The sequence below is a fragment of the Entelurus aequoreus genome, linkage group LG02 (genome assembly GCF_033978785.1).
Source record: "Entelurus aequoreus isolate RoL-2023_Sb linkage group LG02, RoL_Eaeq_v1.1, whole genome shotgun sequence".
Taxonomy (NCBI): Eukaryota; Metazoa; Chordata; class Actinopteri; order Syngnathiformes; family Syngnathidae; genus Entelurus; species Entelurus aequoreus.
The window spans coordinates 18,050,922-18,076,950 of NC_084732.1; the positions used below are offsets into that span (position 1 = coordinate 18,050,922).

Genomic DNA, 26,029 nt, shown 5'->3' on the forward strand with positions numbered 1-26,029 from the left:
GTGAAATTTACTGTGGTTTTTACAGTATTTTTTTCTCTAAATGAAAAAAACAGTACTTTTGTTTTTACTGTAATAAACTGTGGTGCCGTTTTGGCATTTACAGTAATACACTGAAAAATCTACGGTTGTTGATTTGCGGTAAAAAAATAAAAATAAAAAAAATGACAATTTTACTGTAAAATTGCATTTTTTTTTATTTACAGTAAAAAAAACAAATGTAAATTTTACAGTAAAATTCTGGCAACTGAGCTTTTTTTTTTTTTACCTTAAAACAGTAGCACTGTTTATCCATTTACAGTAATATACACTACATTCAGGTGAAATTATTGCAACTTACCTTTTTTTTTTACATTATAGTTTTTTTTTAAATATACTACTAAAATGGATTAAAAAATTGTGTAATAATAGTATTGACTGTTAGACGCGGCCCTCTGGGGCCAAACATAACTGCGATGTGACCTTCTTGACTATAAGATCGACCATGTTCTCTCTACAACATGTGTCAAACTCAAGGCCCGGGGGGGCAGATGTGGCCCGCCACTTCATTTTATTTGGCCCTCCAAAGCCTGGAAATAATATGTATCAATAAAGTACTGTAACTTTTCTTACTAAATGTATTCTTCCTTTCTACTTTGGGAGAAAAAATATGTTTGTACTCCATGTAATCGCAAATTATGTTAAATATTGTCTAGCTATGCAAAAATATATTATCAAACATTCAAACCACTTTTAAATAGAAATAAATACTAATAATAATGATTTCAAAGCAAGTTATCCATCAAATTGTGCAATTTAAAAGTAGCAATAGTTTTCATGGTAAAATTGTGAAATTTACTGTGGTTTTTACAGCATTTTTTTCTCTAAATGAAAAAAACAGTACTTTTTTTTACTGTAATAAACTGTGGTGCCGTTTTGGCATTTACAGTTATACACGGAAAAATCTACAGTTGTTGATTTGCGGTGAAAAAAATAATAAAATAAAGAAACTGGCAGCTCAGGTGCTAAAATTTTACTGTAAAATTGAATTTTTTTTATTTACAGTAAAAAAACAAATGAGCTGCCTTTTTTTTTTACCTTAAGACAGTAGTACTGTTTTTCCATTTACAGTAATATACACTACATTGAGGTGAAATTATTGCAACTTACCATATTTTTTTTACATTTTATTTTTTTTTAAATATACTACTAAAATGGATTAAAAAATTGTGTAATAATAGTATTGACTGTTAGACGCGGCCCTCTGGGGCCAAACATAACTGCGATGTGACCTTCTTGACTATAAGATCGACCATGTTCTCTCTACAACACGTGTCAAACTCAAGGCCCGGGGGGGCAGGTGTGGCCCGCCACTTCATTTTATTTGGGCCTCCAAAGCCTGGAAATAATATGTATCAATAAAGTACTGTAACTTTTCTTACTAAATGTATTCTTCCTTTCTACTTTGGGAGAAAAAATATGTTTGTACTCCATGTAATCGCAAATTATGTTAAATATTGTCTAGCTATGCAAAAATATATTATCAAACATTCAAACCACTTTTAAATAGAAATAAATACTAATAATAATGATTTCAAAGCAAGTTATCCATCAAATTGTACAATGTAAAAGTAGCAATAGATTTCATGGTAAAATTGTGAAATTTACTGTGGTTTTTACAGCATTTTTTTCTCTAAATGAAAAAAACAGTACTTTTTTTTTTTACTGTAATAAACTGTGGTGCCGTTTTGGCATTTACAATAATACACTGAAAAATCTACGGTTGTTGATTTGCGGTTAAAAAAAAAAAAAAAAAAAAGCCAAAATGTTACTGTAAAATTGCATTTTTTTTTATTTACAGTAAAAAAAACAAATGTAAATTTTACAGTAAAATTCTGGCAACTGAGCTTTTTTTTTTTACCTTAAAACAGTAGTACTGTTCATCCATTTACAGTAATATACACTACATTCAGGTGAAATTATTGCAACTTACCATTTTTTTTTTTACATTTTAGTTTTTTAAAAATATACTACTAAAATGGATTAAAAAATTGTGTAATAATAGTATTGACTGTTAGACGCGGCCCTCTGGGGCCAAACATAACTGCGATGTGACCTTCTTGACTATAAGATCGACCATGTTCTCTCTACAACACGTGTCAAACTCAAGGCCCGGGGGGGCAGATGTGGCCCGCCACTTCATTTTATTTGGCCCTCCAAAGCCTGGAAATAATATGTATCAATAAAGTACTGTAACTTTTCTTACTAAATGTATTCTTTCTTTCTACTTTGGGAGAAAAAATATGTTTGTACTCCATGTAATCGCAAATTATGTTAACTGAAATATTGTCTAGCTATGCAAAAATATATTATCAAACATTCAAACCACTTTTAAATAGAAATAAATACTAATAATAATGATTTCAAAGCAAGTTATCCATCAAATTGTGCAATGTAAAAGTAGCAATAGTTTTCATGGTAAAATTGTGAAATTTACTGTGGTTTTTACAGCATTTTTTTCTCTAAATGAAAAAAACAGTACTTTTTTTTACTGTAATAAACTGTGGTGCTGTTTTGGCATTTATAATAATACACCGAAAAATCTACGGTTGTTGATTTGCGGTTAAAAAAATAAAAAAATAAAAAAAGCCAAAATTTTACAGTAAAATTGCTTTTTTTTTTTTATTTACAGTAAAAAAAACAAATGTAAATTTTACAGTAAAATTCTGGCAACTGAGCTTTTTTTTTTACCTTAAAACAGTAGTACTGTTTATCCATTTACAGTAATATACACTACATTCAGGTGAAATTATTGCAACTTACCATATTTTTTTTACATTTTAGTTTTTTTTAAATATACTACTAAAATGGATTAAAAAATTGTGTAATAATAGTATTGACTGTTAGACGTGGCCCTCTGGGGCCAAACATAACTGCGATGTGACCTTCTTGACTATAAGATCGACCATGTTCTCTCTACAACACGTGTCAAACTCAAGGCCCGGGGGGGCAGATGTGGCCTGCCACTTCATTTTATTTGGCCCTCCAAAGCCTGGAAATAATATGTATCAATAAAGTACTGTAACTTTTCTTACTAAATGTATTCTTCCTTTCTACTTTGGGAGAAAAAATATGTTTGTACTTCATGTAATCGCAAATTATGTTAAATATTGTCTAGCTATGCAAAAATATATTATCAAACATTCAAACCACTTTTAAATAGAAATAAATACTAATAATAATGATTTCAAAGCAAGTTATCCATCAAATTGTGCAATGTAAAAGTAGCAATAGATTTCATGGTAAAATTGTGAAATTTACTGTGGTTTTTACAGCATTTTTTTCTCTAAATGAAAAAAACAGTACTTTTTTTTTTACTGTAATAAACTGTGGTGCCGTTTTGGCATTTACAGTAATACACCGAAAAATCTACGGTTGTTGATTTGCGGTAAAAAAAAATAAAAATAAAAATGACACAATTTTACTGTAAAATTGCATTTTTTTTTTATTTACAGTAAAAAAAACAAATGTAAATTTTACAGTAAAATTCTGGCAACTGAGCTTTTTTTTTTTACCTTAAAACAGTAGTACTGTTTTTCCATTTACAGTAATATACACTGAGGTGAAATTATTGCAACTTACCATATTATTTTTACATTTTAGTTTTTTTAAAATATACTAATAAAATGGATTAAAAAATTGTGTAATAATAGTATTGACTGTTAGACGCGGCCCTCTGGGGCCAAACATAACTGCGACGTGGCCCTCAGTGAAAACGACTTTGACACCTCTGCGCTACAAGAACTACAATTCTCTCATATAGTATAATTTTATAGTCTACTTGCCAAAGCGCACACAGACATCCTAAGGCTGTAATTCCCAACGATTTTAGCCCAGTTAGTTCCCCTTTCATTTGTCAGTCCACTGACACAGTAGGGGGGTTCTGGGTCATGGCGGACCGTGCTCTGGACCGCGACCAAGTGTAATGTAATCTGGCCCATCAAATAAGCGCACACAAACACACATTCCTGGTAGATTACTTTGTGGCAGCGCAATTCTCTCTTGTTTAGACGTGCAATCAGTAAATCGCATACAAAAGCGGATAAATATTAGCAGCTGTGGGGATGCAAAGTTCATACTTTTCTTTTTCAGGTCATGTTTAAAACGTGTGTTGGCTCTGCATAGCAACAGTGGAAGCGATCAATAGCATGGCTGTTTAGTTGTCTGTATCCTCAAAATGCTTCCATGACACAGCAATCTGCTTAAATAATAAGCAACCAGCACATGCGCTATCTGCCTGGAACTAGGTACTAGAAATAGTACCTGATGCATGCTTGTAGAATAGCATCAATTGCAAGCTGAGTCATGGCAATTACGCTTTTAAAACAGTAAAAAAATGTTCATAACATTCCAATAATTGCAATTAGCAAGTGATTAACAGCCTTATTAAAAACATAACACAAACAGCAGCAATAGAAATGCAATGACGCCCGAGGCTCGGAGCTTAACCTCTTCAGATTTGAATGCCACCCTACTGTTAATATTCATAATATGATTAAAATGTTAACTTTTCGGTCCGTCATGGAAAAAAATGGCGCCACAGTTGTGAAACGCAGCAATTTTGCTAGGGCTCATTTTGACAACCTAATGGAATCTTACTTCACTTACTTTCTAACAATATGTGTATGCAATATTTCACACAATAGTTCAAATTATTATGCCTCTCTTCTGGTTTGCGTTGAAAAAAGAAAAGAAAAATCTGATAACTGTCTATCCAACATTGTAAGAAGGTATCAAAGTTACGAGAGGCAACCATGTTGCTAAGGCTACCTTTGCTGACCTCAGGGAACTTTCCGCCATTCACTTTTTTACCAATATGTGTTGTGGAAAGAACTTTTGGTACACATTTAATCTCCCCAAAGCTAACTAAGCAACCCAAGGGAATCTCACTCCATTCACTTTCCACCAATATGTGCTGTATTACACATAGTTATATTATTTAGTGTAATATTTTTACTTTTTAATACAAATTTGTTCTCCCTAACGCTAATTTTGACAACCTGAGGGAACGTCATTTTATTCCCTTTCCACTAATATGTGCTGTACAAAGATCTGGGGCCTCTTTTGTAATATAGTGTATTTGAATAGAAAAAAATGCGTAAGTATGTACACACACAAAAATGATTTATAAAATGCAATAATTTATATTAATGCAATATTTCTTAGTACACCAACTTAACAGAACCTCACTCCATTTACTCTCCACCAACCTGTGTTGTAGATACTATAGCTATGATATTTAATGCACTACTTTTCAGGACAAATCTGTCCTGCCTAGAGCTAACTTCGCCAACCTAATGGAACCTCACTCCATTCATTTTCCACCAATAAGTGCTGTGCAAAGATATGATATTTAATGCAATATTTGTACTTTTTAGTACAAATATTGCATTAAATATCAAATCTTTGCACATATTTGTTTTGTATTTTTGGTCCAATATGGCTCTTTCAACATTTTGGGTTGCCAGCCACTGACTTAAGGGAACCTCACTCCATTCACTTTCCACCAATATGTGCTGTATTACACATAGTTATATTATTTTGTGTAATATTTTTACTTTTTAACACAAATTTGTTCTCCCTAACGCTAATTTTGACAACCTGAGGGAACGTCATTTTATTCCCTTTCCACTAATATGTGCTGTACAAAGATCTGGGGCCTCTTTTATAATATAGCGTATTTGAATAGAAAAAAATGCGTGAGTATGTACACACACAAAAATGATTTATAAAATGCAATAATTTATATTAATGCAATATTTCTTAGTACACCAACTTAACAGAACCTCACTCCATTTACTCTCCACCAACCTGTGTTATAGATACTATAGCTCTGATATTTAATGCACTACTTTTCAGGACAAATCTGTCCTGCCTAGAGCTAACTTTGCCAACCTAATGGAACCTCACTCCATTCATTTTCACCAATAAGTGCTGTGCAAAGATATGATATTTAATGCAATATTTGTACTTTTTAGTACAAATATTGCATATAAAATATTTTTTTGTATTTTTGGTCCAATATGGCTCTTTCAACATTTTGGGTTGCCAACCCCTGACCTAAGGGAACCTCACTCCAATCACTTTCCACCAATATGAGTTAAACAACGATTTGTTCTTTAATACAATTTTTTTCTGTAAAAAATTGCCTTAGCTTAGGCTAACTTCGCCAACCTAAGGGAACCTCACTGCATTATATTTCCAATAATATGTGCTGGAGATAGTATTGATTTCTAATATTTTCACTTTTTAGAACAAATGTTTCCTGCCTAAGGCTAACTTTGCAAACCTAAAAATCTCAATCCATATGTTAAGAACAAAAAACATTGCTCACAGATAAGATATTTAATGCAATATTTGTACATTTTAGTACATATTTGTCCTTGCTGTACACAAGGTAGCTCTGATATTTAATGCTAAACTTTTCTGTACAGATTTGTCCTTCCTAAAGTAACTTCACTCTATTCACTTTCTACCAATATGTTGTAAAAATATATGATATTTATTGCACTATTTGTACATTTATCTTGTATTATTTTCTTCTTTTTTTTTCTTACTTCTCCATCTGCCTGTTTTGACAGAAAGCTATCCACGCTTGAATTAATTGCACCCTATGATGCTTGATAACAAATATCGATTTTGAATTCACGTACCGTATTTTTTGGACTATAAGGCGCACTTAAAATCTCCGCAGTGCGCCTTATAACCCGGTGCGCCTAAAGTACGGAATCATTTTGGTTGTGCTTACCGACCTCGAAGCAATTTTAATTGGTACATGGTGAAATGATGAGTGTGACCAGTAGATGGCAGTCACACATAAGAGATATGTGTAGACTGCAATATGACTCAAGTAAACAACACCAAAATGTAATATGTTCTATTGAAAATATAGAACATTACACACGGCGCTCAAAAATCTATCAAAATGTTTTAGTATGACTTTAGTAAGCTATTAAGCCTCACCGCTTGATTGATTGTACTGTGCTTCAATATACGAGTATTATTATGGTGTGTGTATGAGGTAAGACATTATCTGGCGTTTTGTTTCGCAACTTTTCTTACCTTCTGGTACCTGCTGATCTGTATTTGGGATCTGAATTAGTCCTGAAAATGTGTGCTCGTCCGCCTTTGTAGTCCGTGCCTACACCGTAGTCGATAAACTTCTTCTTTTTCTCGATCTTCTTGTTATGGGACATTCATCCTCGGATGTTGCCATTTCTAATATAAAGTAGTGTATAGTTCTTACTTATATCTGTCAGTAAACTCGCCATGAAAGCGCTAAAACATACCGGTGTAGTGAGTTTACATTATTCACCCAAGGAACTTTAGTTATTAGAGAGTTCCGGTCGGACGGTTTTTCACGGGACACATTTCCGGCCTTGTTGTTGCACTAGTGAGCCACGGATGAGGAGATGCTGCTCCGTTATTGATTTAAGTAAAGTCTGAATGTCATTAAAACAGTTAGCTCCATCTTTTGACACTTCTTCCACTCCTGTCCTTGCATGCTACACCGCTACGACAAAGATGACGAAGAAAAGACGCTGCCGAAGGTGAGCCACGTAAATAAGACCGCCCACAAAACGGCGCATCCTGAAGCGACTGTCACAAAGCGGCTTGAAGATGATCTGTAAAACATAATCTATGCAACATTTTGACCAAAGAACCACCATTAAATGTTATGTAGACCACAAAGAAGTGTTTTCCATTTAGAAAAAAATAATAATAATATGACCGACCCCTTTAATGCGCCCTGTGGTCCCGAAAATACGGTAATCTTATCGTTCGATCAATATTTGAGGATCGTTTTAAAGCTAAAAGCATGTAAATGCATTGATCTGTTATGCCGATCCTGTGTCGCAACAGCAGCGGTTGCAAAAACAAACTTGTGAGGGTGGAAGTTGCAGGGAGCAAACATTAGCTCCTCATTAGGAAGACAGAAAATAGGATTCCCAGCCATCCAGAGTAGATAACCACCAGTGTGGGCGCACGCTTTAAAACACTATTTACAGATAAGCCTTCTCTTGGGGGAACCAAAAGGTAACGCGTAGAAAAAAAAACAACAACTTTTGCAGGTTATGAAAAGTTAATAAGATAATTGCTTATTTCACATGTTCGTGCGAGCAGGTGTGCGCCGCTCTCTTTCTGCTCTTCTGGCTTCCATCGCTAAGTGTGTGTGGATGAGAGAACACATCAGAGGATCCCCCCCCCCCCCCCCTCTGTACCCCCGCTCTCATCCAGCCTTCCCTACTCTTTGTTGCAGCGCTGAGCTTGCACTCTCGCCGATGCTCCTGCCACCGCAAACCGGGGAGCCCAGTTGCTCCTTTAAGGTCCTCTTCATCTTTTTTTTTTTTTTCCCGCTGATGTCAACAAAGTGGCTTCACAGAGCTCCCAAGTCGCGCTCACACACCTCGTTTGCAAAACCACAAAAAAAAAAAAAAAAAAGGAAGCGGGAATGAAAAAGGCAAAACAAGACGTGGGGCCGGCTACGGCGACGCTCTTCCTCCTACTCGGTGTCAGGAAAAACACGTTTTCAAAATTCCCAATAGAGCTGCATGGCTGCGCTTTAATGTCAGCCAATTAAGCGTGCTTATATTCTTATAGTTGACGGCTACAACAGGTAGAGTCACCCATAATGTTGAAAGCACAGAAGCCTTCCTCTATATCGGAAGTTTTTACAGACTGCCAGTCGCAGACTTTATCAACTTAAGATAAATGGGTTCCCATTTTAACGTATATATTTATTATTTTAGTAGTACATATGCATCTTTGTCAGCGGGTTTAGGACAGACATATTGTCGCTTTTACCCTACTTTTCAATGGTAATGAACTTACTTCCTCTACTTTTCAAAAGTGAGAAACACTGTTTTGGTAGGTGGAAATAAATGTGGACAAAGTTATTGGAAAACAATAATAATAAGCAATTTGTTGATTTTTTTAAATTTATTCAGAATCTAGTTTTGATCTGTTGTTTATGTATTATCAGCAGTGTAGGACATTTAGGTATTTTTATAAAATACATTGCATGGGGCCCTGTGATGAGGTGGAGACTTGTCCATGGTGTACACCGCCTTCCGCCCGATTGTAGCTGAGATGGGCTCCTGCGACCCCCCGCGACCCCAAAAGGGACAAGCGGTAGAAAATGGATGGATGGACATTGCATGGGTGGATGAGGATTGTTTCTACATTCCTGCTGTACACAAATATTAGGGCTCCCCTCTTAATGTCTTTTAATTGATTTTTTGTATTAAATCAATAGCTTATTCAATGTTATTGTTTGCAATTGTTTTATAAATACACTACCGTTCAAAAGTTTGGGGTCACATTGAAATGTCCTTATTTTTGAAGGAAAAGCACTGTACTTTTAAATGAAGATAACTTTAAACTAGTCTTAACTTTAAAGAAATACACTCTATACATTGCTAATGTGGTAAATGACTATTCTAGCTGCAAATGTCTGGTTTTTGGTGCAATATCTACATAGGTTGTATAGAGGCCCATTTCCAGCAACTATCACTCCAGTGTTCTAATGGTACAATGTGTTTGCTCATTGGCTCAGAAGGCTAATTGACGATTAGAAAACCCTTGTGCAATCATGTTCACACATCTGAAAACAGTTTAGCTCGTTACAGAAGCTACAAAACTGACCTTCCTTTGAGCAGATTGAGTTTCTGGAGCATCACATTTGTGGGGTCAATTAAACGCTCAAAATGGCCAGAAAAAGAGAACTTTCATCTGAAACTCGACAGTCTATTCTTGTTCTTAGAAATGAAGGCTATTCCGCAAAATTGTTTGGGTGACCCCAAACTTTTGAACGGTAGTGTATATTATTATCATTAGTAAAGCGCAATAATCCCTCGTTTATTTTCCGGACCATAGGGCGCACCAGATTATAAAGCGCACTGCCGATGAGTGGGTCTATTCAGGTCTTTTTTCATACAAAAGGCGCATTAAAGGGGTCATATGATTTTTTTTTCAAAATTTAAAACATTTCCTTGTGGTCTCATAACATGTAATGGTGGTTCTTTGGTCAAAATGTTGTATAGATTATGTTTTACAGATCATCTTCAAGTTGCTCTCTGACAGTCGCTTCAGGATGCGCCGTTTTGTGGGCGGTCTTATTTACGTGGCTCACCTTTGACAGCGTCTTTTCCCCGTCATCTTTGTTGATGGAGCCAACTGTTTTAATGACATTCAGACTTTACTTCAAGCAACAACGGAGCAGCATCTCCTCATCCGTGGCTCACTAGTGCAACAACACCGGAAATGTGTCCCGTGAAAAACCGTCCGACCGGAACTGTCTAATAACTAAAGTTTCGTGGGTGAATTATGTAAACTCACGACACTGGTAGTTTTTAGCGCTTTTGTAGCGAGATATAAGTTAGAACTATACGCTACTTTATATTAGAAAATGGCAACAGCATAGGGTGAATGCCCCATAACAAGAAGATAGTGAAAAAGAAAAAGCTTATTGATTACGGCATCGGCACCGACTACAATGGCGGATTTGCGCAAATTTTCAGGACTTATGCAGATCTCAAATACACATCAGCAGGTACCAGAAAGTAAAAACAGTTGGTTTTGCATAATATTGTGAAACAAAACGCCAGATAGTAAGTCTGCTAGTGGGTGCCATTTTGTGGTCCTTGTACACACACCATAGTAATACCTGTATCTCTGACTACGGTAGCCGTAATGGGCCGACAATCCATCAAGCGGTGCGGCTTCAAAGTCATACTAAAACATTTTGACAAATTTTTGAGTGCCGTATGTAATGTTCTTTATTTTCAATGGAACATTTAAAGTTTTGGTGTTGTTTACTGGCGTCATATTGCAGTCAACACGTATATTGTATGTGTGAGTACCATCTACTGGTCTCACTTATCATTACACCATGTACCAAATAAAATTGCTCCGAGGTCGGTAAGCACAACCAGATTTATTCCGTACATTCGGCGCACCGGGTTATAAGGCGCACTGTCGATTTTTGAGAAAATGAAAGGATTATGGTGCGCCTTATAGTCTGAAATATACGGTAATTGGTTCCTGACCCGACCGTGGTAGAATGTATTTCTGCGAAGTACAATTATTAATTATAAATGTAATATTATCACAGCAAGAGCATAAAAAACCTGATCCAATATCTTTTTTTTACATTATGAAAGCTCTTCAGAAATGCAACATAGTCACATGAACACTGGTTTAATCCAATATAGTAATGCTTATAGTAATGTATATTTTCTGCTGGATCTACTCTCTATTTTATGCTGCCCTTTTTTTGCTATAGCTGTTACATATACTGTAATATTGTACATGGTAATTGGGATTTGCTATATATTGTATATATTATATAATAATATAATATAATAATATAATATATCAGTATATATTATATACTGTGTATATAGTATGTAAATATTACATATATGTTATACATTATATTGCTAATATGGTAAATTTTTTGTCTACTTTATACCTTTTGTTTTCGCCCTCATTTTGTGCCCCTGTGTGCATTTTCCTTTCCATCCTTACCCTTTCCACCCTTTGTAACTGACCTACTGTGTGGAACAACTTCCCCTGTGGATCAATAAAGATTGTCTAAGTATAAGTCTTCTTCAGCCTCAGCCTATCAATGGCCACGATACTAAACAGCACGCTCTGATTGGATTAGTCTCATTTAGTGGCCAATGCTACCGTGAAATTGAAAAATGCTTAAATAACGTTGGCAAAATACGTAGGATTATGCTTAAAAACATCCACCCAGAAAAAAAACTAAAACATGCGATACAGTAAATCTTCTAATTGTCAAGAGGGACGACTGTAGTAGTATTTTCTTGGTCTTATAATTAATACACTGTATGGCCTTCTGTATCCAATTTGTGTTGGTTTGCATCATGAAAATGACAAAAAAGGATTGATTATGACAATTATATTTATGATATTCCAAGATGGCGCCGCTGTAGTGGCTGCTGTTGGCAGGAGCTCTGTGCTCTTGTGTCATCCTTTTGTGTTCCTGAAGTTTCCCTCTGGTTTTCATTTGTTTGTTTTTTTCGTTTTTTTGCCTTCTGGTTCGGGACCCTTTAGGACTGTGCGACAAGGGGTGGCACTTTCGTGACTTCTGCGGTTCTGTTTTGTTAACTTCTGGATCAGCCTCCCGGGAGCCTTTTGGCCATGGAGACCAGCTGCTGGGTCTCTGCCACACCAGAGTGCGTTTGGAGAGACTGGAGGAGATGCGGATGAAGAGACAGGGCTGCGGAGCTGGCGCTGAGCGCCGGGACGGACAAGCTTCACAGTGTCTTGGCTGAATGAGCAGGTATCGGACACCTGAGGATGTATCCTCGCTTATCCATGCGGACTGGACACTGGCCGAGAGTTGGTAGGCGGCCAAGGGCTCTCTTGGTTGCTTTGTTGGGTCTGCTCCTGTCTCTGGCCATGCTTCCCCCCACCCCAGCAGACGATGGCGTGGATGTTTTTTTTGTTGTTGTTGTTTTGTGGCTGTGTGTAGAAGTGGCTGTTTGCATCAGCTCTGCTCTTTTCATGTCCTTTGTGTTTGTTGATGTTTCCCTCCTACACACATGTTTATGTGTGCTATGGCTATGAGGTTTTTTTCCTTGGTCTCAGTCTGAACCACCTCTCCAGGGGCCCAGGCTTAGATTGAATTTTTTTTTCCACCCCGCCCTCTCCCCAGCGTTTACCTCTGTGGGGAGGCGTGGCCGGCAGACCGACAGCGAGGCAGGGCACGCCAGAGCCGACCCCGAGATGGCGGCGAGGAGGCGTGGCCGCCGGGCCAGCGGCGAGGCGGGGCGCGCCGGGATCAACACCGAAACAAATATCAGGTGCGTGGATCGCCCACCTGGGCACAATTATATAATCTCCTCCCAGTGTGTAAAAAGGTGGCAGCCGAGAACGTCGAGGCAGAAGGAGTTGGAGAGCCAACAGTAGATGCAGCGCGGAAGAGAGCGAGAGGCAGACGACGACGACGCGGCAAACTGAAAAGCGAACTGAAAAGCGAACCGAAGAGCGAGCAGAAAGAGGAGCTGAAAAGCGACCCGAAGGGACTGAGTATTATTGAAAAATAAACAAAGTCAAAACTGCTCGAAGTCATGTCTGTGCTTGGTGGTCCATGGAACCCGGACGACAGCGGAAGTCTGTGACAACCTGTTTGTCACCTTTTTTGTAAGGGGCGCCGGAAGTTGGCAGACCCGTCAGCGATCCTGTTCTGTCTCCCTGTGATGTTTGTCTGATCTTGAATGGGATTGTGCTGAAAATCTTAATTTCCCCTCGGGGATTATTAAAGTACTTCTGATTCTGATAATAAATGCAATAATTATCATTATAATCATAATTAGTATGATTATGATTTACTTTATTATCAATACTTTTCACTTATCTTAGTGTAATTAGCGACAGTAAAAAAAAAACCTGCTTGTTTCTGACTTTGTTTTCCGTGGTGCTGTATAAAACTAACAAAGTTAAAACAGCAATTTCAGGGCATTCTCCCACCTTTGCTGGGTTCTGTGTGAAAAACATAAGCGGCTCCTCTACTGTTATGTTTTGAACGTGAAATAAAAATTGTGTTACGTACCTTGCAGGAGTCCAGCCGGTGCTGCGCAATGGCCGACACTTTTTCTACAACTGTTCGAAGTCGCGATTGGGCAGCGTGCGAGATGAACGTCACCACCTCCATGGGGACGTCCATGACTCCAAACTTCTTTGCTGTGGAGTGAGACGGACCCAATCACTAATCAGCGCAACAATTTACAGTCAAAACAGCTCAAGTCGGTCATTTTATGTTGACAACAAGTCTAAGTCGACCAACTCATTAAATCCATGTTACCATGTTTTTTTATTACAACCAAATATTAGGTGTATCTTGAAAAAGCCGATTATTGGCTTACAATTTTAAAGCAAGTTAACCATCAAAGTGTACAAGGTAAAAATTACAATAGACTTTTTGGAAAAAATGGGAGCTTAATCAGCAGTATTTTACTGTAAAAAAATCTCTGGTACCTTTTTTCCATTTACAGTAATGCAATGTACAAACAACCGTATATTTCATGCCAAAAAAATTGTACCATAAAAAGTAGTGGTGCTGTTTTTATATTTATAGTAATATACTGTAGAAAAAAATAAAAAATCCAAGCTGGCAGTTTTTTTTTTGTTTATATACAATCAAATATCGTTAGGCTAATTCTTACACATTTATATGTATAGGTACAGTCGCGATCAAAAGTTTACATACACTTGTAAAGAACATAATGTCATGGCTGTCTTGAGTTTCCAATACTTTCTACAACTCTTATTTGTTTGTGGCCAAACAGCTCAATTTTTGTTTTATCTGACCACAGAACTTTCCTCCAGAAGGTCTTATCTTTGTCCACGTGATGTCAGATGAAACAAAAATTGAGCTGTTTGGCCACAATACCCAGCAATATGTTTGGAGGAGAAAAGGTGAGGCCTTTAACCCAAGGAACACCACGCCCACCGTCAAGCATGGTGGTGGTAGTATTATGCTCTGGGCCTGTTTTGCTGCCAATGGAACTGGTGCTTTAAATGGGACAATGAAAAAGGAGGATAACCTCCAAATTCTTCAGGACAACATAAAATCATCAGCCCGGAGGTTGGGTCTTGGGCGCAGTTGGGTGTTCCAACAGGACAATGACCCCAAACACACGTCAAAAGTGGTAAAGGAATGGCTAAATCAGTCTAGAATTAAAGTTTTAGAATGGCCTTCTCAAAGTCCTGACTTAAACGTGTGGACAATGCTGAAGTAAAAAGTCCATGTCAGAAAACCAACAAATGTAGCTGAACTGCACCAATTTTGTCAAGAGGAGTGGTGAAAATTTCCACCAGAAGCTTGCCAGAAGCTTGTGGATGGCTACCAAAAGCGCCTTATTGCAGTGAAACTTGCCAAGGGACATGTAACCAAATATTAACATTGCTGTATGTATACTTTTGACCCAGCACATTCGGTCACATTTTTAGTAGACCCATAATAAATTCATAAAAGAAGCAAACTTCATGAATGTTTTTTGTGACCAACAAGTATGTGCTCCAATCACTCTATCACAAAAAAATACGAGTTGTAGAAAGTATTGTAAACTCAAGACAGCCATGACATTATGTTCTTTACAAGTGTATGTAAACTTTTGATCGCGACTGTATACAGCCATAACTCCAATAAGGCCCTCAATTTAAGTATTTTAGCCTTTTTTTAAAAATGGATGAGAGCTTTTTTTCTTTAAGGGGAACTCCGAAATTTGCAAGCACATTGTGCGGTCCACTAATCTTTTTTTTTTAATTAATATATTTTCATGATCGTGAGAAGCAATAACCGAAATCAAAATCCAAATCCAATTAATAGTCCCGCCCTAATGCATGTGCAGCAAATGAGTGTCTCCATGGTGAAAGCCCTGTATAGTACACGCCTGATTTAAATTAGGCGGTCTGCACAAGTCTTAGCAGATCACACGCAACACGGCCACTAATAGTACACGTAATTTTATTGTTTGCACACGCTGTTTAGAGCAGTGCTTTTCAACCTTTTTCGAGCCAAGGCACATTTTTTGTGTTGAAAAAAATCCGGAGGCACACCACCAGCAGAAATCATTAAAAAATGAAACTCAGTTGACAGTAAGAAGTCGTTGTCGCAACTGTTGGATATGACTTTAAACCAGGGGTCCCAAACTATTTGACTCGGGGGCCGCATTGGGTTTAAAACTTTGGCCGGGGGCCGGGCTGTATATATATATATATATATACACACACACACACACACATATATATATATATATATATATATATATATATATATATATATATATATATATATATATATATATATATATATATATATATATATATATATATATATATATACACACACTACCGTTCAAAAGTTTGGGGTCACCCAAACAATTTTGTGGAATAGCCTTCATTTCTAAGAACAATAATATATATATATATATATATATATATATATATATATATATATATATATATATATATATATATATATATATATATATATATATATATATATATATATATATATATGATGTCACGTTATCGATGACAAAATGCATTTTTAGACAATAGGATTTGCGTAGCAAGCGGTACAAAGTCGATAAAAAAGTACTTTTTTTTTTTCTTTTCTTTTTTTTTTATACTTGGGACTTCCCGCGGGCCTGATTTTGGACGCTGGCGGGCGTTTGGGGACCCCTGCTTTAAACAATAACCAAGCATGCATCACTATAGCTCTTGTCTCAAAGTAGGTGTACTGTCACGACCCGTCACATCACGTCCTGACTTAATTGGAGTTTTTTGCTGTTTACCTGTGCGTAGTGTTTTAGTTCTTGTCTTGCATTCTTATTTTGGTGGCTTTTTCTCTTTTTTTTTGGTATTATTCCTGTTGCAGTTTCATGGCTTCCTTTGAGCAATATTTCCCGCATTTACTTTGTTTTAGCAATCAAGAATATTTCAGTTGTTTTTATCCTTCTTAGTGTGGACATTGTTGATTGTCATGTCATGTTCGGATGTACATTGTTGACGCCGTCTTTGCTCCACAGTAAGTCTTTGCTGTCATCCAGCATTCTGTTTTTGTTTACTTTGTAGCCAGTTCAGTTTTAGTTTTGTTCTGCGTAGCCTTCCCTAAGCTTCAATGCCTTTTCTTAGGGGCACTCACCTTTTGTTTATCTTTGGTTTAAGCATTAGACACCTTTTTACCTGCACCCTGCCTCCCGCTGTTTCCGACATCTACAAAGCAATTAGCTACCGGCTGCCACCTATTGATATGGAAGAGTATTACACAGTTACTCTGCAGAGCTCGAGACAGCACCGACACTCAACAACAACACATAATTTGCAGACTATAATTACTGGTTTGCAAAAAAATGTTTTAACCCAAATAGGTGAAATTAGATAATCTCCCACGGCACAAAAAAGACTGGTTTAGAGTATTGTATTTGGATCTCCATAGATCAGGCCCTATTATAGAAGACCATAAAACATCATATTAAAAAAACAGAAGAATCAGAACAAAAATATGCACGTATAGAGGAAAATCAACAAAAAACTGCCGTAAGCAGTGCCAGTTTCATTACTTCCACAATTCTCCAAAATCATTGAAAAATTATTCAATAGTCGATTAGATTTATTTATTAACAAAAGTGGGACGCTCGTGGAGAACCAATATGGATTTCGAGCAAATATCTCAACATCAATAGCATTAATCAAAATAACAGAGGAAATTACCAATGCAATATATCGTAAAGAATGTGCGGCCGCAGTATTCATGGACTTAACAAAAGCATTTGACACAATTAATCATGATATTTTAATACAAAAATTAGAACGATAGGGCATCAGAGGTTTGGTCTTGAACTGGGTAAGAAGCTATCTAACCAACAAGAAGCAATATGTGAAGATGGGTGAAAATATGTCAACACGGCTAGATATATCCTGTGGTGTACCGCAGGGATCAATATTGGGACCAATATTGTTTAATCTTTATATAAATGACATTTGTAAAGTTACAAAGGACTTAAAGTTAGTTTTATTTGCAGACGATACAACTGCTTTTTGTTCAGGAGAGAACACACAGAAGATAATACAAATAATAACAGAAGAAATTAACAAATTAAAAAGATGGTTTGACTATATTTGAATCTCAGTAAAACTAAAATAATGCTATTTGGTAATAGTAGAAAAGAGCATCATACACAAATACAAATAGACGGAGTAGACATCGAAAGGGTAAAAGAAACCAGATTTTTGGGAGTATTAATAGATGATCAAATGAACTGGAAATCTCATATACAAAACATACAACATAAGGTGGCAAAAAACATTTCAATAATGAATAAAACAAAACACGTCCTGGGCCAAAAATCACTTCATATTCTCTACTGCTCGCTAGTGTTACCATATCTCAGTTATTGTGCAGAAATATGGAGAAATAACTACAAATGTGCGCTACATTCGCTAACCGTGTTACAAAAAAGATCAGTTAGAATAATACATAATGTTGGATATAGAGAACATACAAACCCTTTATTTATTAAGTCAACAATATTAAAGTTCGGTGATTTGGTAAAATTGCAAACAGCTAAAATTATGTACAAAGCAATCTATAACCTGCTACCAAAGAATGTACAAAAATTCTTCCCAACTAAAGAGGAGAAATATAACCTTAGAGGAAAAAATAATTTAAAACATTTATATGCACGTACAACATTTAAAACTTTTAGCATATCAGTATGTGGAATTAAATGATGGAATGGATTAAGTAAAGAAGTTAAAATTTGTACTGATATGATCCAGTTTAAGAGGTTGTTCAAAATAATGGTGCTTACAAAGTACAAAGAAGAAGAATTATGAGAAATACTTCCAACCTTATTGAAAATAAGATATTCTTCATCTCAGTATGTTAATAATGACTGGATTAATTAATTACATATTATAAAACTGTTGTATATACTAATTCATAGATGTTATTTTATTATATAAAAAGGTCAGTAAATGATTCTATATAATTGTAAACGCTTTGAAGTGGGAAAGGGGTAGGATTAAATAAGCTTCGCTTCTTCCTACTCCTTTTCGGGCATGATGTAAAATGAAATGATATGAAATTGTGTGATGTATTATGATGTAAGTGTGTTCATGTTCGAAATAAACTAAAGAAAGAAAGAAAGAAAGAAAGAAAGAAAGAAAGAAAGAAAGAAAGAAAGAAAGAAAGAAAGAAAGAAAGAAAGCACTAAAAAAAGTTTTGTTCATTTTTGTTATGTCTCTGGCCAAATTCGCAAAGTCAATGTGTAAGCTATTGGCTCATTTTAGTTTTGACTTCCGTTCTGTTGACAACCACTAATGTCGGCATTGACATAAGCAGGTTGCACTGTACAACAAATAAATAACGACAATATACACTTTTCCCTGGACACCAATCACAACTCACAAGGATTAGTACAGTCAATGTGATACTTGCTGGCACTTTGCATGTAGAGCACACACAGCCTCACACATAAAACACAAGTAGTAAAGCTATACGACAACAACATACTGTATCTGGATTAGAATGTGCAATTAACTCCCAGAATTAAAGTTGTGCCTAAGTGTAAAAGACTTTGACCATCTTCGCGCATGGAGGGATACTGTAATGTAGTTTCCTCCGAGCCAAACCAATCTGAAGTCATGACAAAAAAAAAAACAACAAGACGTTATCTGCTTTTAACTTCTTTTTTAAATGACTCCATTAACATAATTCCCTCTCTGGCACCCTTTTAAGTAAACCACAGCAATTATTCAAATCAGCCCAACAATACATATACAGTACCACTGACTCGCCGGGGCTTTGAAAATGGAGAGAGGCAGCCCGTTTCGTCCTCATTATTAGTTGCGGCGGCACGTGTGGTGATGTCGCAAGGTCAAAGAAAAAAACACTAATCGGCTCCTTCCAGAAAACAAGATATTTCGGGGGGGTGGGTGACAATATCTCAAAGAAAGCCTAAGTGACTGAGTCAAAGAGTTCTACTTCTAAAAATCATCTTTAACGGCATAAAAACTCGATACAGTACTAGCAAAATGACGCTTCACAAAAACACGGAGGTTAAAAACCCCAGCAAATCTTGTTTTTTGGGCTTCTTTGGAGTATTGCTTTGACCAAAGAAGGGTGGCAAAAGAGGGAAATGTGATGAAGACTATGGAACAGGAAATTGAAATACTGCCATGTAAGAAAAGTCCAGTCTGGTTCATCTCAATACATTTTAATATGTTTGCTTTCAGGTGCTCCATTTAGACAAAAAATACCAATTAAGACAGAGGAAGTAATTTGCTAACGAGAGTGTTAACTAGAGATGTCCGATAATGGCTTTTTTGCTGATATCCGATATTCCGACATTGTCCAACTCTTACTTACCGATACCGATATCAACCGATACCGATATACACAGTCGTGGAATTAACACATTATTATGCCTAATTTTGTTGTGATGCCCCGCTGGATGCATTAAACAATGTAACAATATTTATTATTGAAGTCACAAAGTGCATTCTTTTTTTTAACATGCCTCAAAACAGCAGCTCGGAATTTGGGACATGCTCTCCCTGAGAGAGCATGAGGAGGTTGAGGTGGGCGGGGTTCGGGGGTGGGGTGTATATTGTAGCGTCCGGGAAGAGTTAGTGCTGCAAGGGGTTTTGGGTATTTGTTCTGTTGTGTTTATGTTGTGTTACGGTGCGGATGTTCTCCCGAAATGTGTTTGACATTCTTGTTTGGTGTGGGTCACAGTGTGACGCATATTTGTAACAGTGTTAAAGTTGTTTATACGGCCACCCTCAGTGTGACCTGTATGGCTGTTGATCAAGTATGCCTTGTGTGTGTGAAAAGCCGTAGATTATATGTGACTGGGCCGGCATGCAAAGGCAGTGCCTTTAAGGTTTATTGGCGCTCTGTACTTCTCCCTACGTCCGTGTACACAGCGGCGTTTTATAAAGTCATAAATTTTACTTTTTGAAACCGATACCGATAATTTTGAAACCAATACCGATAATTTCCGATATTAGATTTTAAAGCATTTATCGGCCGATAATATCGGCAGTCCGATATTATCAGAAAACCCTAATTTGAAGTTAATTGCTGACATGAATGGACTTGTACACAATATTTTATTTTTTATTTTTTTGTCATTAAAAAAATACACTAATTGTAAGTGTATCTTGTGTCATTATTATGTTGATTTAATAAATTTAAAATTAAAAAAATATATACATTTTTTTTATTTCTTGTGCGGCCCGGTACCAATCGATACACGGACCGCTACCGGGCCGCGGGCCGGTGGTTGGGGACCACTGCTTTAGAGCACAGCCGCCAATTATTGGCATTAAACCTGCATAAAATAGTTCTTCTCAGGTTTTTCTATGTTTATATTTTCACAATTTTCACTATTTTAGTACACTTTATTAAGCATTTCTAATGTACTCCTTATTTTTACACCTTGATTTTAAGAGGTTATTATTAAGTGTTCAGTGTGATTATAGAATTTTCTTTACATTGAGTGTTTTCCATGCTTTAACTTCCTTTCTAGCTTTAACAGCTGAGGGGCGTCATAACGACGAGGACTATGGGATGTTCGTTTTCCCAAGATGCAAGTAAAGTTGGATCGGACATGGCTTGGAGGTAAAGACATTATTTATTTTTAACACTAACAAAAGGTACAAAACTAAAGGCGCGCACAAAGGCGGAGAACAAACTTGACTAATGAAACAAAAACTAGCACTTGGGCAAAAAACTATGAACATGAAACAAATAAACACTTACTGTGACAAGAATATAGACAAAACTCACTTGGCGTGGAACTATGGTAGCATGGGTAACATGGGTAGCAGAAGTCAAACAGAGTTAATGTCGCCAGGCTGACTTCCTGGCAACTATCGGCTTAAATAGTCTTGAACGTGATTAATGACAGATGTGTGAGTCCAAATGAATCAGGTGCGTGACATGAGGACAGGTGAAAACCAATGGGTCGTCATGGAAACAAAACAAACAAGAGTGCACAAAGAGTCCAAAAACCAAACCGAACATAACCAAAACAAAACATGATCACACAGACATGACAAGGGGATTATAATCAGGGAAAGGCTACATTTAAAATAAAAAAATTTTACATTTAATATATTTTTAATATATAATATTTAATATATTTATCCCTGGTCTTTATATCCAATAGGTCATAAAAAATATCAACAATAAGAAGATATGAAGATATGTAACACTTATATTGTGATACCAAAAAAATTACACCTGCTGTTCCAGACCAAAAACAAGGTGAAGTTTTAGCAGGCTGTGCGAGAGTAAAGCCGAAAAAAAAAAAAATTGTTTTGTGCGTAAAAAAACCCAAAAGGATTCTCTGATTGAACGGACCTGGCAGGCCCGGGGAGCCTCCCTCGGACTGCTGTCAGCTGGGAACGTGGCGAGGCCAATCACTGACACAACAAAGCTGCGTAGGTGCTACCACCCCGGCAGGGGGCGGCCTTGCCTCCCGCCCCATCGTGCCACGCTGCGCCGCCCCTTGAGGGAGAATGTATATTTTTAAAACGAGTCGCAGAGCGCCCCGAGGTGACGAGATAACAACCGAGCCCAGCTCTTCTGAAGATACTTTAATGGAGATACGACGGGATGAGGACCTCCGGGATCCCCGCCACGTGAAATTAGGTGTCGTGTTTTTTTGATTACTCTCATGCCAGGCACAGTTTTATTATTACACATTGTCACTGGGACCCAGTCTGCAGGGAGAGCCCTAAGTGGCAATAAAGCGTGCAGCCGGCAGCGGAAAAAAAGGTAATGAAGACGGTTATTAGACAACGCCGACAAATCAAGATGTCTTGCTCTGTATTGATTGTAAGGCACACAATACAAGGACTCGCCGCCGAGCTGGATTCCTCTCAACTCGCCAGCTTTCGTCCACGGGACAAACTGACAGGCAGCCTTAAAAAGACAAAGCCATAAAGTATTTATGTTTGCGCCCGAGGTCCAGAGAATTCAGACAGCCACTGAAGAATTCATTAAAGGGGGGTGAGAGAATTGTTAAGTGTATCAAATTTGAACTGAGGGCAAACAAGATAAAACAAAATAAAAGGGCTGAGCCTCAAAAACTGCAGGCGGCGAGAATATCAAAAGTGTCCTCAGTGATGACACTTTAAATACAGACACAACATGTTCCTCGCAGAAGACAACACGCCGTGATTTCATCATGACCCCGCGTTTGATTTTCCCTGCCGGTTGCGAAACATCGCCAAGAGAACATTCCAGGCCGACGTTTCCCGAACGAGAAGGATCTCACCTGTTTCCAGGATCCGCCGATGGAGGAGTCCCGGGTGGAGGAAGGCTTCGTCCTTACACGAGCGGATCTGCGTGCCCACCAGTTCCGAGTTGGTGGCGAGGATCCTGGCGCTCTCCTCGTTCAGGTTGACGCCGGCCATGGAGGCCACGTCGTTGATGTCGTCGTCATCCCTGCAATGGAAAAGATGCAACTTCAGATATTGATAGATATTTTTTTTAAAAGGTGTAAAAATTACATATACGCGCTATTGACTGAGAATATCTGTATGAAAAATTATTTTAAATAATACATATTAAAGGCCTACTGAAACCCACTACTACCGACCACGCAGTCTGATAGTTTATATATCAATGATGAAATCTTAACATTGCTACACATGCCAATACGGCCGGGTTAACTTATAAAGTGCAATTTTAAATTTCCCGGGAAACTTCCGGCTGAAGACGTCTAGGTATGATGACGTATGCGCGTGGCGTCAATGGTTGAAACGGAAGTATTCGGACACCATTGTATCCAATACAAAAAGTTCTGTTTTCATCGCAAAATTCCACAGTATTCTGGACATCTGTGTTGGTGAATCTTTTGCAATTTGTTTAATGAACAATGAAGAATGCAAAGAAGAAAGCTGTAGGTGGGATCGGTGTATTAGCGGCTGGCTGCAGCAACACAACCAGGAGGACTTTGACTTGGATAGCAGACGCGCTATCCGACGCTAGCCGCCGACCGCATCGATGATCGGGTGAAGTCCTTCGTCGCTCCGTCGATCGCTGGAACGCAGGTGAGCACGGGTGTTGATGAGCAGATGAGGGCTGGCTGGCGTAAGTGGATAGCTAATGTTTTTAGCATAGCTCTGTGAGGTCCCGTAGCTAAGTTAGCTTCAATGGCGTCGTTAGCAACAGCATTGTTAAGCTTCGCCAGGCTGGAAAGCATTAACCGTGTAGTTACAGGTCCATGGTTTAATAGTATTGTTGATTTTCTGTCTATCCTTCCAGTCAGGGGTTTATTTCTTTTGTTTCTATCTGCAGTAAAGCCCGATGCTATCATGTTAGCTCCGTAGCTAAAGTGCTTCGCCGATGTATTGTCGTGGAGATAAACGTCACTGTGAATGTCCATTTTGCGTTCTCGACTCTCATTTTCAAGAGGATATAGTATCCGAGGTGGTTTAAAATACAAATCCGTGATCCACAATAGAAAAAGGAGAAAGTATGGAATCCAATGAGCCAGCTTGTACCTAAGTTACGGTCAGAGCGAAAAAAGATGTGTCCTGCACTGCACTCTAGTCCTTCACTCTCACATTCCTCATCCACAAATCTTTCATCCTCGCTCAAATTAATGGGGTAATCGTCGCTTTCTCGGTCCGAATCGCTCTCGCTGCTGGTGTAAACAATGGGGAAATGTGAGGAGCCCTTCAACCTGCGAAGTCACGCTACTTCCGGTACAGGCAAGGCTTTTTTTATCAGCGACCAAAAGTTGCGAACTTTATCGTCGATGTTCTCTACTAAATCCTTTCAGCAAAAATATGGCAATATCGCGAAATGATCAAGTATGACACATAGAATGGACCTGCTATCCCCGGTTAAATAAAAAAAATTCATTTCAGTAGGCCTTTAAGGATCGATTTTGATAGCTAATGTCATCTACCACCATGTTGATTATTGTGTTTGCACACTGCACCCGGAAAGTATTCACATCACTTCATTTTCTCCACATTTTGTTACAGCCTTATTTTAAAATAGAATACATTCATTTTTGTCCTCAAAATTCTACACACCTCATAATGACAATGTGAAAAGTTTTTTTTTTTAATATTTTGCAAATGTATGTGTACCGGATATTCCGGACCACAGGCGCACCGGATTATAAGGCACACTGTTGATGAGCGGGTCTAGTCAGGTGTATTTTCATACAAAAGGTGCACCGGGTTATAGGGTGCATTAAAGGGGTCCTATTATTATTTTTTTTTCTGAATTTAAAACACTTCCTAGTGGTCTACATAACATGGAATGGTGGTTCTTTGGTCAAAATGTTGCATAGATTATGTTTTACAGATCATCTTCAAGCCGCTTTCTTACAGTCGCCTCCGGATGTGCCGTTTTGTGGGCGGTCTTATTTCGGCAGCGTCTTCTCCTCGTCATCTTTGTTGTAGCGGTGTAGCGTGCAAGGACGGGAGTGGAAGAAGTGTCAAAAGATGGAGCTAACTGTTTTAATGACATTCAGACTTTATTTAAATCAATAACGGAGCAGCATCTCCTCATCCGGAAACAACAACAATGCCGGAAATAAGTCCAGTGAAAAACCGTCCGACCTGAACGCTCCAATAACTAAAGTTCCTTGGATGAATTATACAAACTCACTACACCGGTATGTTTTAGCGCTTTCATAGCGAGTTTACTGACAGAGATAAGTAAGAACTTTACACTACTTTATATTAGAAATGGATTAGAAGACTCTGACAAAGCTTAACCTATTATTACTATAACAATCTACAAGGTTAATGTAGGTTGCTTCTCTTTCTTCCCCTCCATTTTTCTGCATTCTTTCGTATCTCAAGTTATCATTACGTATATGTATTGTTGCATTTGAACAACTGTATTGTTGATAATAAAGGTAAAGTATTGGTATTGTTCATTATCAATAGCGCTATTTATATTGGTATTTGTATTGCTCCATTTTTAGTGTAATAATGCTCATTGTCATTTCTGTATTATTTTTATTTTGGCTAACTGCTTATTTGCTATTACTTTTACCATCATATTTGTACATGTCGTATTTGCTGATGTTGCTCTGTTGTTGTTGTTGTTGTTGTTCTTATTGTTGTTATTGTTGTGTTTGCTGTTGTTGTTTTTGTCTCTCTGTCTAATCCCCCTCTTGTCCCCACAATTCCCCCCTCTGTCTTCCTTTTTTTCTCTTGCTATCCCCTCCTGCTCCGGCCCGGCTGCACCAAATGATAATATAAATACATTTAATAAAGTCAAATACAAATAAGGCAACAAGAGAAGTATCCTACACTTCTCTTTTGTAAAGTAAATCTCAACAGCCAATATGGGCATCTACATCAACTATATGATTTGCCTGAGAAGCTGGACAGGACAAAAAAAAAAAAAAATGGATTAGAAGGATTTTAGTGCGCTTTATAGTCCAAGTACATATAAAAAAAAAAATCA

General features: G+C 37.5%; 1 protein-coding gene across 1 annotated transcript in view; it reads right to left on the bottom strand.

Moving 5' to 3' along the window:
* Positions 1 to 26,029, bottom strand: part of LOC133631290 (transcription initiation factor TFIID subunit 4) — a 300,647-nt gene that overhangs the window by 168,258 nt on the left and 106,360 nt on the right. Inside the window, exons 10-11 of the mRNA XM_062023471.1 lie at positions 22,866 to 23,035; positions 13,619 to 13,749 (exon numbers count right to left, since the gene is read on the bottom strand). Of these exons, the coding sequence (XP_061879455.1) occupies positions 13,619 to 13,749; positions 22,866 to 23,035 (301 nt within the window). The remainder of the gene's footprint in view (positions 1 to 13,618; positions 13,750 to 22,865; positions 23,036 to 26,029) is intronic.